The sequence below is a fragment of the Wyeomyia smithii genome, chromosome 1, assembly GCF_029784165.1.
Source record: "Wyeomyia smithii strain HCP4-BCI-WySm-NY-G18 chromosome 1, ASM2978416v1, whole genome shotgun sequence".
Lineage (NCBI taxonomy): Eukaryota > Metazoa > Arthropoda > Insecta > Diptera > Culicidae > Wyeomyia > Wyeomyia smithii.
This window is the reverse complement of record NC_073694.1, coordinates 9441180-9456031: the sequence shown is the minus strand read 5'-3', so window position 1 is coordinate 9456031 and position 14852 is coordinate 9441180. Positions and strand designations below refer to the sequence as shown.

Genomic DNA, 14852 nt, shown 5'->3' with positions numbered 1-14852 from the left:
TTTTCTTGTTCTCGAGGTAACCGGAGATGTGAATCATCTGGATATTTCGGAGTAATATTGAGTAAATTAGAGTTACTCCCAAGCATAAGAGTAACTCAGATAAAAGCTGTCTCACCCCTAGGTGAGTGCTTATTCTGATCTAAATGCTTCTAATATATGATATAATGTTCAAAAGGCGAAAAAGCAAACCAATAAAGTGTTGCAGGTTGCAAACCTTCATATGTATCATAATTGCTTATTTGGAGCACTTTCTGTCACTTTTTTGATTTTTGCATTGAGAAAAAAAAGCAAGAAAAACATTGATTAATTTGATGTCCAAAAGGAATGTAAATATAGGTCTTAAAACATAATCCATAGGGTTTATTTCATGCATTCGCTCGTTGTTGTTTCGGCCGCTGCTGAAGTACGTGTATGAGCAGAGAATACCCTATTTTGAGAATCACGGAAATTTTGAAAACTTTTTTCAAATGCATTCAACTTAGCGTTCGCGGTAGCACTATGGCGCATATTTTGCTCTCAGTAATGCTAGTTTACCATAATGTTGTAAAACATTAGTAATGTTCATATAAAATAACTACGCATCAGGCTAGCTGATACAAAACTATTTGGTATTAGAAAGGCTGAAAAAACTTCGATATGTTGACCTCATATTGGTTGTTGCAAAAAAGTTAAATAACTTCGCTTCAAACCGGTAAAGAAATAAATTTAAAAAAACAGGCTTAAGGAAAGACGCCATTTTTGTATGACCGAAAAATAACAAGCAAAATATTGGCACCACGATGGGTTCGTAATGGCGCGTCTAAGGCCTGTAAAAAAACGCTATTGTAGTCCAGAAGAATAAAGCCACAAATAATGCTTAGAATGATTGAAAACACTCCTAAACGTGAGAACAACAACACAATAAACTTTAGAATCTGCTTTGAAATGACAAAATTTGAGGACAAACAAAAGGCATAAAATGGCAAAAACGACTCGAAGAAATCAAATAAGAGACCAGAAATAAAAGGATTCAACAGTTAGCTCAATATGACTGAGATCTGTAATCTGTAGAAACTAAAAAGATAAACTTTTATACAAGTTGAAAGAAATAAAAAAAAAATAAAAAAAAACAAATACACCAGGTTGAACTCGAAATGCATGAAAACGCTCCGAGAAGCAAACTGACTGAAATCATTTCAAACCGATCGTAAACATTAATTCAAGTTTAATTTCAACAACCTTTTTCCAGGGAAACAGAAATCCCAAAAAAATTAAAAAGTCTTATTAAGGAAATAAGAGAGCATAAAAAAGATTATGCTGAAAAATATCCCTAAAATCAAAAACAAAAGCCTGAAAGAAATTAATCTGGATTATAACTTTAAGCGAAGAAGCTAAACCCAAGTAACCAGTAAGCACTAAATCATTGCCCTACAATAATACTATTGTCCCATTCTCTGAGACTTGTTCGCCGCACCAAAAAAGGCGACTTTGAAATCAAACACCGCATCAGAGAATAGACACTGTACATCAGAGTTGTCAGATTTTTTTTTCACCGATATTGCATTTTACAGAGCAACATGAAATATATTCATTTGGTACTGGCAACCCTTGCTTTGAAGCGACGATACCAAAACAAACATTTGTCAACAACGACATCGACAGCAAAAAATTGTTTTAATCTCGATCTCAGTGGAATTTACGTTTTATAAATTCACTGAAACTGCAGGTAAAGGTGAGTTTAATACTTAATATTTAATATTAATGGTTTCTTATAGATTATCAGATTGTCGTTGTGTTTGTTTGCTGTAGTAATGAATCTGCAAGATAATAATTGTAAGCAGCAAGAAGATCTAGAAGAGACCCCTGAAGCACACATCGATGTATAGAATATTTAATCGAAGAAGACCCACCGTATAATTGTGACCAAGAAGAGGATCCTTTTGCTGTAAATGGAATTCCCGAACAGGTTCCAGATTACCCGAAAGCGTCGAATCTGAGCAAATATATTGAGCGATTCATTACCGATGATTCTACATGGGATACAGCCGGTTTACCCGAAGAAAGCGATGAAGAAGCAGAGGTGAACCGGTTCTGTTTCCAGGCCAAATATTTTATGAAAAAGTACACCAGGCAGAAGAACGGCGTGTGCATAAACAAGAAAACAAAAGTTCCAGAGGTATCTGGCGGAGGTGCTCGAATGTATATGGAATGTTGTCGAACCACATTTATGTCGGGAAATCGACGTGAATGAAGTTGACGGAATTAAGGTTTCGTGGGCTGCGAAAGAAAAACCGGATATTCGCGACATTCACAATTTCGTTCATCTACGGGATGCAAAACGAAAAACCATGATTCGATTGAACAAGTTGGGAGAGGGAAAAATTATGCTACATTGGCGAGAGAAGGTAATGAATGTGTATGCCTTTGCCTATTCGCAATCCATTAGTTCTGTTGCTATCTGGGAGGAAGTCAACAAAAGACTTCTGCAACCCAGTGAAACGGACAGGGCTGGAGCACCCAGCAACGTAAACCTTGATGAGCTGATTCAGGAATTAAAAAAAAGAATCCCCATTTGAGAAGCCACGACTCGGGCTGGATTCAGTGGGCCAACTGGATTCATGCATCCCCAGCTCATCTTCAGGCTGGTTTAGTGACACAGTTGCTCCCAGCTGAACTTAGGGGAATGTTTTCATATTTTTCGTCCTCTGAAGAAAGCCGATCAGAATCTGTACGTGAAGGTTTAGTAGTTGCACAAAACATTGTGGACAATCTTGCTCCGAACATCAAAGTATTGTGAGATAAAACGGAAGAACTGATGAGTTTTGCTTTTGAGGTAAAACTGCTTGCACAAGGCTTAAACGAAAAACTGAACATGTGTCGAGACATGTTGAAAGGCATGCAGACCTGTATGGCGCCACGAGAGTCATCAGTTAGTCAAAAGGTAGCAGCAGAAGTTGGTGACGTAATGGATGTTGACCACGCTTAATCGAGATAAAGTTTGACAGAACATAGTTTTAATTATAAAATCTGTATTTTATTTAATGATTATTATTAAATCCGAAAGCGTTCAGTGGCTGATCAAGGCCAATATTCGGGTCAAAATTATTCCCCGAAATATACCCACACTTATGGAAAAGATGGGTACAGGAATAGTTTCTAAAATTCATGAATGTTTCGGTAATCGTTATTGAAAGCGACTTCTTACTGTTCTCGATATAGTTTCGCTTCAGATGCTTCTTACAAAGTCCGAAGATCACCTCTATTGGAATAAACATTGGACAATACGGCGGTAAGAAGATAGGTAGGATACCCATCGATCGAAGGTATATTATGATGTTCTTATCGCAATGTATCTTGTATCCTGGATACGTATTTACTTTTCCGCTGTCGGGTAAAGTTCCTTCAGTCCTGTAAGACTCAAGTAACCCTGTTTGCCCAAGAAAACATAAATATGATTCTCGTGGGCGTCTTCTAAATTCACCGCGATAGATAACCTTTTTGCCTTTAATGCCATCCCAAGGAACAATTTGGAAGCCTTTATGAAAGCAAATGTGGAATAAGAGCAGTGTAGATGCAACCGGTGCTGAATAAACAACGCGTTGAATTATTTGTTGTACAAACGTTGCCGCATTCTTTGTTCATATATTAATCCAATAGTGGAACTCCAGCTTAACAGAATTTGTTCAAACGTTTGCAAGAGATTATTAGCAACACTAATAAATATGTGCTGCGCTAAAGCGCTTTAAAGGTCTCCGCTCATCAGTGGCGTTCTCGCCTAATAAAAGCGATTTGAACATTTCAAACGGCAACCTGGCGACTGTTATTCTGCACGTGTTGTTCAAATGCTGCATATATGCATTTGAAGTTTTTCAAGGAACGATTCTTTAGCTCTTATAGACGCGAACGTTAGATTACCGGTTTTATGGAACATCCTTCTAATCGCATCGCATAGTTAGTTTAACGCAGCATGAACGTTGTTTCCAAACCACTAAAAGATTCGGCAACTTATTTTCTTTCAAAGTCGTTAGTGTTCCCCCTAAAGTTTTTTTTATTCCAAAAAATTAAAAAAAAATTGACGATATTATGGCCATATCATGGAAGCCAATTCATGAACCAACTCCAGCAAGCCATTTGGGGAACAAATTTCCCATGGGGCTTTTCTAGAGTAATCATTCAGTGAACAAAACAAGGACCGACCATATTGGAGGTATATCACCAAAAACACCCGAATCCATGAAAATAGATTGTCGAAGTAATTTCATGAACTATGAACCAATAAGTGTGAGATTCCTTTCAAAAATTTATAGAACTCCTTTGTTTTGGAATATACCCACGGGAAACCCGGACGCTGAATCTTTTAGTGCTAAAACTATTTAAATCAGAAAAAAATTGCAAACGTTACAAGAATTTTAATTTCTGGGTACACGGTTACCCCACTGGTCACGTTAGGAGTAAAAAAGTCCCTCATGCTAGCCCCCCCCCCCTGCTGCTGTGTAAAAACTAATATCCAGAGTTGCCTTTCAACGAGTTCTGAGATGTCACTAATTTCTATCCTTATAGATTGAGGTGAGAAAAAGAAATATTGTTTTTTGAAACCTGAAAAGGCACCCGGATTCTCCGTCAAGCACACAACTTAAATAAATAAATTGAGCAAACGGTTAGTCAACCGAGTTTGTTACGATTAGGTTTTTTAAAATCAGGTTATCAGGTTGGTTACAAGGTATATTATTTCAAATCAAAGCATAATCAGTAAAAACCAATTAAAGAAACATAAATTTGGGTGCATCTAACAGCGTTTTCATGCCTTTGCTGTTAGCCCCATACCCAGTTAAATATTCACTAATAAATTCCATCAGAATCGTCTTTCGCGTTCAGCTTGGTTCCGGTGTTCCGTAACCGGTTGCATCGTTGCATTGAATAAAGCTTGAATCTATAACACTAAAGATATCGAAATTAAATTTTTCTTTTGCAATAATACTGAGTACTAAGCGCCCTATTGGAAAAAAACGAGATTGATTAAACATATATTGCTGTGCGATGAAAAAGTGTCTTATATTTAAAAAAAACATTCCATTTTCGTACATTCACTAGAAATACATGGTCTTGAATCTTTTTCTTATGTCCTAAATACAGACTAACCGATTACAGATTAAGCTTGCTTTTGAATAAACAATATATATAACTTAAAGCTATGCAGAAAGTAGCTTAATACACAATCTCTTACACCTTTCTTTTTCGGTGTTGTCGTTTTGTTGTAGCTACATTGTTCCATCCTCTCCTCCCGCATCATCAGTAATCAATCCTCCAGCAACTAAAAAAAACAGATAGTTTAATCATAAAACTTATTTTCAAACAGTAAATTGAAAGTATACAGGCATAATGCAATAAATATATGAGTTTCTTATGTCGTCTAATTACTAGAAACCCTAAACTTTGTTTGAAGAATAAACTTTTGTTTTACAAACAAATTTGCGCTTCGAACGCTTCGAAGGATTCAGAATTAAATTCTGAAAAAGATTTTAAAGCGTCATCATTGGTTTGGTACACTCGAATTACGGACTTACTGGTATCGAAATGATAGAAGCTATGTCAAATAAAACTATTCCCAACATTTAATAAAAATCGCTGCAATCCCCAAATGCTACAATAAGCCTTCTTCAGAGTCAATTAGTAAACAACTAAATTAGTTGTAAGATTAGTTCTCTTTACTTGACAATCGCCAAAGCAAATAAATCCTAACAATTATAATTTCACATTAAAATAGTGTTGATTGATTAGCCACGCAAAATTAATAATTGATAATTTACTATAAAATACTTTAGTTACAAATGAAACTTTGTGAGCAATAATAAAAGTGTTGAAAAAAGAGATATTGTTAACACTTTTATTATTGCTGACCAAGTATACCTTTTACGAACTAATCGATGCAATACTCTTGTATAAGTGAACATTATATATTCAACTGATTCGACCAAATTGCGTTCGATCAAAAATACGACACGAAGCGTTCAAAACAAAAATATATGTACATTTATACAACACAACATAATGATTGCATTCATATAGTTTCTCACCTACTCATCGCGGTCAAATGCACCATCTTCTTTTGGTGTGAATTTCATTGAAGTTCCTAAAAATGGAAATGTAAAATTATTCAAATAGGATACAACATAATGTAGTATCTACTTACCGTTTTTTCTAGAAAATGATATAAGCCAAATTCGTAAATTGAGGTAGCTGCCTTTCCTGACAATTCATTGCTGCGGAACCACAGTGACCGCTAGCTTCAGCGGCTTGTACCACGCAGAAGTAATTTCCTTTAATTGTAAAATGTTAACCATAGTTAATTGCTTGATTTTACTTCATATCTATAATTACCTTACTCGTGAACACTCAATCGAAACGATCAAAACCGATAAACAGAGACAAGCAACACAATAACACTGGAGTGCAGACTAAACTAATAAAACTGTAGACTGAATGATGGATGCTGACATGACAGCGACATAACAATGATCAGGGATGCCAGAAGATTTGAACTGAAGAGCAGCAACGAGTTTATGCGCAATTTTCAGAACATATACAAGAAGATCCATATTTGTTGTAAAAATATGGAAAATATAAATATGATAGATTTCAACAACACATAAAAGATCGATCCAGGCTAGTCGGTTGAATCAGTGGATCGATTAATTCCAAAAGAATAAATATATTCAGTAAAATACAACAGATTTGCTCCCAAATGCTATAATACACAACACTAATTTTCAATTACTGAGTAACTGTTAGGTGTTGCTTTTTATCGAGCTGCATTTGTTTGGAAATTTAAAAAAAATACCAATGCCGACGCACGGTATGACCTAAGGAGAGACATCTGGCTTCTTACTCTTCTTCCTCACCCACCTCGATGATCTCTGTTGTATTTTTCGTAAGTGATGCCATTCACTCGGAAAATACTTGAATGTTTTAATGCTTTCATCAGCATTAAGCACAATTCCTCCTGCAGGCGATTGATTTACCATCTGAGGGTTACCGGAGAATCTGCATATTTAATATCCTTAAAATCAAACGTGTCATCCATCAAAAATTATGATTCATTCATTGACTCATATGAATTGTACTCTCCGCACAAGCAATATGCCTGAACAGGTATGTTCCAAACTTTACCCAGACCGTATTAACACCTTGCGCACTTTTAGATCTTTTGGTAATTGATATAAGTGATTATCCAAGTCGGATCTCTTACTTCACCCGTATTTGTACGCTTTGTACTTTGTTTTGAATGTTCATTTGAAAATATTCTAGTTTATAACAGGTAACATCATAAAAAAACATAAATCAAAACAAAGAAACATGTTGTTCAGCAACACTGCCAGCAAGCCTGATGATAAATTTCAACGCACTCGGGGTTTTCAATTTCAACCAATCAGCGAGTGGTTCCCAAAGTGGATGCAAATCTATACCCAGTTGTCTCTCCTTAGGGTATGACCGTTGCTTAAATACGCACTAAAAACCAAGATTTGCTGCATATTCTGTAGATTTGGCATGCCTGGTTTTGTCGAATCAACCGTTTGCTTATGTCTAGTTCGTTTTCGCGACGGTACTACACCCTACACCGTCCCGGACTACACTTTTTAACCTTAATCTGAAACGAAAACTCAAACGAAACTACACCCAGTTGTTATTTTTTTCGTACGGCATTTGATAGCATTTATTTTTGTTGTTGGTGTTTTCAAACTATCCCCTGCCGCTTTCGGGTGTAGTCCGGGAAAATGAAAAAAACACATACAGGGCACAAGTGTAGTCCTCGTATAGCTACACCGCAAAAACGAATTCGTCAATAAAGCTGCGTGCAAGAAGCTTATGTTCCCGCAGTTATGTAAAGCCTGTTCAACGTTTGTTAGACCAGAACGTTAAGAAGCATATTCACTTGAAACACAGCACACGTCATATTACAGATTAGCCCAGAAGCATTCTTCAATGACTGCCAAGCAATGGATCGCAAGTTCGAATCTCACCAGGAACTCAACACAAAAAGGATGGTTTATAAAAAGGGTGGTATTGCTTTCTAATATAACTTAAAAATTTATCCATAGGTATATCCACAAGTAAAAAACTAATACGACGCAAATAATAATTATAATAAAAAAATTGAATTTTAATTTTGCATTTTGTTTGTGCTAAAAGAGCTGAATTAATGTCGTTTAAACATTTTCCCCGTCCTTATTCAGCGTGAGCTGCGTAAGTACGTTCTAATGCGCGAAACAAACGTTGGCAAAGATTATAATTAAACAAGCGTTTAACAAGAGCCTTTCTAAAGTCGAGCAACGGTTTAACTGATGTTTAATAAGTATTTTGTTTGACAGGTCGAACACATGGCGAACAGTAGCCTAATAAATGTTTTTCGGTGCAGCTGTTCAACGCTGGTTTAACAAGTGTTGAATGGAATATTCTGCTGTTGTTGTTTAAAACCCTCTTCGCCGTTCCTAAACAACTGTGTGTCGAATAATTTCTCCAAATTTAACTGAACAACCATTGAACAGAAGTTTTTTATTTTTCATTTAGGTTGTTGTTCAACTGTAGCCTAATAAAAGTGATAGAGTAAACGTTTAGGCAACAATAATTGTTCCTTGGGATATCCGTAGTTCAGCAGAATGTCCCGCGAGTCAACGGAAACTTCATCAATGAAAACAATTTGATGAAGCTCCCATTTAAAGGCAGCCAACTCTTCAATAAATCTGACAGGGGAAAATTAAATAATCATTGTTACAAAATAGTTTAGCAAATATTTATTAACTTTTTACCTGTGGATATTTGCCTTCTTTATCTGGATGGCCCTTCTCTCGATCTTTTTCCAGGTCAATCCAGCTGTTCTTAAAATTCGAGTAACCGAAGCAGCACTGATCGACAAGTTTAAGTGCTTTTGGAATTGTTCTCGGGCTTCGTCAATAAAGATGACAGGTTCCTTATGGTACAAATCCAACAGCCACTGCCTTTGTGTGGTTCCAAAACGTCGATAAACCTGCTTCCGGGTCTTTCTTGAGATGTATCCGTCACGCTCATACTTGCGGATCCATCGGCAAACAATGGATTTGGATTTGCCGAATGTTTTTGCCAACGACGCACGGCTTATCCCGAGACAATAATACGCGTAGAGACAGTGGTAGATTGTATTAACACTTGCATGATTCTTTTGCACACGATGCAAAAGATTGTGTTCGTGGGGCATTTTTCATAACAAATAAAAAAAACAATTTAGAAAAAGTAGATTCAATTGAAAATAAGAATTCTCGTGAGTCGTAACATGCAACAAAAAAAAACTTTGTTTTGCTTACAATATTTTGACAGCTTCATTAGGCATCGAGGCAAGCGCAGCCGTTCGTTTTCTCTGGCATAGGCCGCGTGCAATTTTGGGGAAATACCTCAATACTCATCATGGGTAAATCATATCAGCCAACCGGTTTAATGAGTATCATTCTACTTCGGCCCGTTTTCGACCTGTCGGAAATCACCCGACTTCACATGCTGACGTCTCGCACACACACACATACGAGCGCAAGCAATGCTGTCATTATTGTCATCGTCCTCGTCGTCCTCGTCGTTCGTTCGTTCGTACGTTTTTCACAAACGAGAAAATGAAAACTTTGTGCGACTTAAAATCGATTCAAGTTTAAAGTAAAAACCATTTTCCGTTGCCCAATTTTTTCCAGGGCGGTGCAAAAATCGGTAAGTGATGTATGGAATTGAACGTTTTGGGTGAAACTACGCAGCACATTGGTAGCGATAGTGCCAAAATCGCACACAAATTGTGCGATGTAATTAACCTCAACCAGATCTAGAATGGATTTGGCACCTGTGCGAGGGTTTTAAATTTTACCACGACTATTAATGGGATTCTGTAAAGATGAAAACTTGTACTAGACACTCGAACAATAATTGGAGGCGTTTTGTTTCAAGAATTTTATTGTTTGTATCTGAATTGTATCCTATCTAGGTCACCTTACATGCCTCTGGGTGGGGGGCTTGGGTGGGAGAGAACTGACATTTTTCTTTGTTATGGTTGACTTATTGTTTTTTTCGTCCGCAGTAAATATCGTAAATCGTTCGCTGAGCGAGCATCAGTCTAAAATGGTGAAAATGAAGCCCAATGAGGTCAGGGATGACGATTCCTCGACGGAGTCGAATGATGATTTGATTGGTTCGAACCATCATTACGCGGGCGGAGGTCGGGAATGCTGCGTGCACGTGAAACCATCGATAGCTCCGACCGTCGTGCGGAAGGTAGTCAAATCGGCTGGCCTACTCGGGCAGTGCAGCAAGTGTCGTGATGGTCAATCGAAGCCTAAATTAAACGCGGAAGAACCCGCTGTCGGACAGGACGAGGAAGGTTTCGAAATTGAGGAAGATTCCAGCCTGTGGCTTTGTTTGAAGTGCGGCACACAACTGTGCGGCCGTTACCGAAGCAAGCATGCCTTGGAACATTTTAAGGTTTTTTTTCTGTGGTTTAATCGACGTTTACGTCGTTTTGTAATTGTTAATTTTGTTTTCAGACTCCCCACTCGGATCAACACGCACTGGCCTTGAATACGACCAACTTGAAAGTGTGGTGCTACGCTTGCGATATCCACGTTAACCCAAAGTCCAATCCGAGACTGCAGGAATGCGTCGAGTTTGTGACTCGCGAAGCGAGTAAGTCGAAAGATCCCTTCCACTCGCCACAGATTTTCAACATCGAACCGAAACTGCACACCACACCCGAATCGCTTCGAGCTGTTTTGGGTGATGTTTTACCCTTACCAGCGCCTTCCGGATCAACCATCGTCACTCAAATGGCAGGGCAAACTAACAGTGCCGCCGCCGTTCCGGTAACCGTTCCCAACTATCGCGATATTAGACTGGATATCGGCGGCACCAGAAAGACTCCTCCCCAGACAACCACGGTGGCTATCGTAGACAGTTTGCCACGCGTTCGGGGTCTGTCTAATCTGGGCAATACCTGCTTCTTCAATGCTGTTCTACAGTGTCTCGCTCGTACTCCCTATCTGCTGGATGTGTTGAAAGAATCCGCCGAAAAGGGCGAAAAGTTTCAGCTACCGGGTGGACTGCTCAAGCTTAAGGATGGCACGGAAACGGAGCTGCGACCGATTGTCGGAGAGCTAAATCCGTGGGGCTCCCTAACCCAGGCACTGGCAGAAACGCTCGGTGAACTACAAGCTGGCACCAGTGGAGTCTTTTCGCCGGAGAAACTGCTGAAGCAGTTGATCAACAAATGGCCTCAGTTTGCCGGTGCGGATCAGCATGATTCCCACGAATTGTTGCGGCACCTGTTGGAGAGTGTTCGCAGTGAGGATTTGAGAAGGTGAGTTCCAAAAATTTTCACGGCTACAAAGTCGATCAATCGCGATTTTTTTTCTGTTTGCTGTTCGCAGATACCAGCTGGTGATTTTACTCTCGCTTGGCTACACCAAGAACGTTGACCCGCAGAGCGTCGAGGACACGATGAAGGAGAAGATCAAGTTCTACGGCTCGCAGGCGCTCGATCGGATCATCCGACCGGAGCCGGTTTTCCGGGGCTTCCTTGTCTCCACGCTAACCTGTCAGGACTGTCAGCATATTTCGTCGCGACACGAATCCTTCCTAGATTTGTCGTTGCCGGTCAGTGCGGAGAAACCTCAGCCACCGATTCGGCGAAAAGGTAGTCCGGAGATGGATTACGGGTACAGTGCCAGCAGTGGTAGCAGTGCCCAAGCCACCACTAAACAGTTGAACAAATCCGACCGGCGACGGTTAAAGAAGGGGAATCGGGTCAAGCGAGACAAGAACTTGATAAACTTAACAACCACTGGCACCGAAGAGGGCAACGCGGCAGATGCAATGGCAACCAGCGAAGCTGGAGCTACTCCGGCAGCTACCGGAGGAGGTGGAGATGCTGAGTCCGGAGCGGATGATGACGGCATGTCCGATGCGGACGTCGAAGATAACCTAACGGATGATTCACAACCTAAGAAGGGACTAGCTGGAGCAGTGGATCAGAATGGCAATCAGGCACTGGCCGGAACCCCGGGTAATCCGGAAAAGAGTGATGACACTCCGGAAAACCCGAATAAGGAGGTTTCGATCGGTGATGGTTGTAACGTGGTCTGTGAGTTAGGGTTGAGTGCCGAGGGCGCGGTGAACTTGATGGAAAAAATGAGTTTGAATAGTACTGACGGTGCAGGAGGAAAGCAGAAACTGGATCAGGATGCCAAAAAGCTAAAGAATCGTCGCCAGCGGACCTACAGCCATGCGGACTGGGGCAGTACTCTAGCGCCGCGCTATCAGTGCGAAGATAACGAGTGCTCCATCCAGTCGTGCTTCAACAGTTTCACTGCTGTCGAGCTGATGACCGGTAACAACAAGGTCTGCTGCGATGCTTGCACCGAGCGAATCAACGGCAAGGATGGCAAATCGGTTAACACGAACGCAACGAAGCAGTTTCTCATTTCGTCACCTCCTGCGGTGCTAATTTTGCACCTCAAACGCTTCCAAGTGGGACCACGTGGGTCACTGCGAAAGATGACAAAATCCGTCACATTCCCCTTTGTGTTGGACATTGCACCGTTCTGTGGTTCTCGCGTCAAAAAGCTTCCCAACGTTAAACCCGGTCAGAAAAAACTGCTTTACTCACTGTACGGTATCGTGGAACATTCGGGCACAATGCATGGTGGCCACTATGTGGCATACGTTAAGGTCCGTCCACAGTTAACGCGAAGCGACAGACGGTGGGAGTTTCTTCCGAAAGGATCGCGTGCCGAGCTGGATCAAGAGGATGAGGAAGCCCTCCAGCTAGAGCGAGATCTGGCGAAGGAACAGGCCCGCCAACTGATCAGCAATGTTAACAACGCGCGGGATAGTGACGATGCGTTGACTTCTTCCAGCAGCTCTACCAGCCGATCATCCACCGGAACGGCCACCTCGGATGGGGAAGAAGAAGGTGCGGTAGGATATACTCCTCGGCCGGAGCTGCTGCCTGATGTAGAGCCACCACCCGGCAAGTGGTACTACGTATCCGACAGTCACGTTCGGGAAACGAGCGAGGATAGCGTGTTGAACGCGCAAGCCTATTTACTGTTTTACGAGCGCTTCTTCTAAACGCCTTTGTTTGTTCATTTGTTTGGTTCTTGGCGTCGTTTCGACTTGATAACTGGGTACATTTACAGCGCAAGCGACGCTGGGTTCTTAGGTGGCAATCTCCTCTCAGAGACGTGCAAAATAATTTATTGAAATTAGAGCTACTTTTTTTGCATAGCAAACCCTGGGAATAGAAAAAACTACTTTCATCATAGTACTACGAAAGCCGTTCCGATTCAGGCTGAGATATCTTCCGAAGAGTTTTTTTGTAGAATAGTGCTACTGCTAGAGCAGACAGCGGAACAGCATCACGACCACGACGGTGCATCGAAAAGCAGAAAACTTAACAAAACGTTTGAAATTCATCAATCCTCTTTTTGCCTATCACACAGCGAGCGTCAATATACTATAAATATAATAATGAAATTGTAATTATTATGCTTCTCTTTTTCGAAATATAATAAGACTTGCTGGTGAAAGATATCGGTGTTTGCTTGGCTGTCGACCTGTTCGTTGAAGATATCCCCGTTTAATGTTCTGAAAAAAAAATAGCTCGCCTTGGCATGTGACAATAACATTTAAAGGAAACTGGCTGAACAAAGCGTAGAAGACTTTTCGCGAATTTATTTATTTATTTGGTATATTCACCAACAGGCAGGCAGGTGCCCAAATGGTGTAACTTAAAGCTAACAATTAAAATACCTTCAGAGAGTCAATACAATATTACATATTGTTTGTTTGTTTGTTTGTTTATTGTCCAGTAGCGTAAGATTATACATCATTTAGAAATTTGCTACCTCCGTTTTCATCATGCGTATGAACTAATCATAAAAAAACTTATTCTTAACTTGTTCTTAGCCTACTCAATCTAATAAGGGGCCGTTCCTAAACCACGTGGTCATATTTTGATCCCTTTTTATACCCCCCCTACCCCCCCCCCCCGTGTTCTTTCGTGGTCCTTTGGCCAACCCCCCTTCCCCCTTGCGACTTTAACCACGTGGTCTTTTCATTTGTCTAGTGCCAAAAATTCGCTTAAATTTTTTAAATTTTTATTTTCAAACATTCGGTACATTCTATATTTCTAAAATGCAAAAGCTTTTGCTCTTGACTTGGTGGCAACAATAAATTATAAGTCAGAAAAAAAGACCACGTGGTCATTTCGTTAACGATAATTATCGATATTTTAAGGGTGAGCACAGGGGGGATCCAATGAGTATAAAAGAGAGGTGAGGAGAAAACCTACTAACACTTGCACGCGCCCCTCTGCTTGCCCCCTTCTGCCCAGAGATGATGCCAAATAGTGACGTAGCTATTTGAGTTTGCCATTGAGTTCGTCTAGTTGTTTACATTTGAAGCATTTACTAATACTAGGAAAATGCACTCTCCTCCTCACCTCTCTTTTATGCTCATTGGGGGGGATCTATCTGTCAAACATCGTGTAACCAACATATTCGGCAACATGGCGTTTGTTTTGGTTTGTGTTCTTTTTGGTGATGAAAATGATCGATGTGAAATATTACAGAATCGGAACCTTCTTAAATCAGAACTCGTAAAACCGCGAGAAACTTTCATAAATGTGTTGTGTAGTGATTTTTTCCCCATTATTGTTCATAGTTACAAACATCATGGACCAACAAACGTCATGGACCCGAGTTGATCTGCGATAACGCACACATATGTGGAATTTGACATCAGTGAATCCCCTCTGGGTGAGCACAAGTCAGTGCGGCTGGTTACTGGAGGAGACCCAAAAGAATGAGACC

General features: G+C 40.2%; 1 protein-coding gene and 1 long non-coding RNA gene across 2 annotated transcripts; one reads left to right on the top strand and one right to left on the bottom strand.

Moving 5' to 3' along the window:
- Window positions 1-5025: 5025 nt before the first annotated feature.
- On the bottom strand, window positions 5026-6449 carry LOC129717598 (uncharacterized). Its single transcript, XR_008726712.1, has 4 exons — window positions 6358-6449; window positions 6170-6296; window positions 6054-6109; window positions 5026-5290 (listed from the first exon to the last, which is right to left on the bottom strand). It is a non-coding gene; the product is annotated as an uncharacterized LOC129717598 (long non-coding RNA).
- A 3101-nt stretch (window positions 6450-9550) lies between these two features.
- On the top strand, window positions 9551-13529 carry LOC129717588 (ubiquitin carboxyl-terminal hydrolase 16). The gene is made up of 4 exons (XM_055667602.1): window positions 9551-9705; window positions 10067-10467; window positions 10530-11338; window positions 11409-13529. Exons 2-4 carry the CDS (start codon window positions 10108-10110, stop codon window positions 13108-13110), a joined length of 2871 nt encoding a protein of 956 aa, XP_055523577.1. The 5' UTR covers window positions 9551-9705; window positions 10067-10107; the 3' UTR covers window positions 13111-13529.
- Window positions 13530-14852: the final 1323 nt, after the last annotated feature.

What these genes read in the sequence shown, in the direction of transcription:
- LOC129717588 (XM_055667602.1), top strand. Translation starts at nt 10,108, where the DNA reads ATGGTGAAAATGAAGCCCAATGAGGTCAGGGATGACGATTCCTCGACG. An exon ending in ATGCCTTGGAACATTTTAAG is followed by an intron (nt 10,468 to 10,529) that starts GTTTTTTTTCTG and finishes TTTTGTTTTCAG; the next exon opens with ACTCCCCACTCGGATCAACA. An exon ending in CGCAGTGAGGATTTGAGAAG is followed by an intron (nt 11,339 to 11,408) that starts GTGAGTTCCAAA and finishes TGCTGTTCGCAG; the next exon opens with ATACCAGCTGGTGATTTTAC.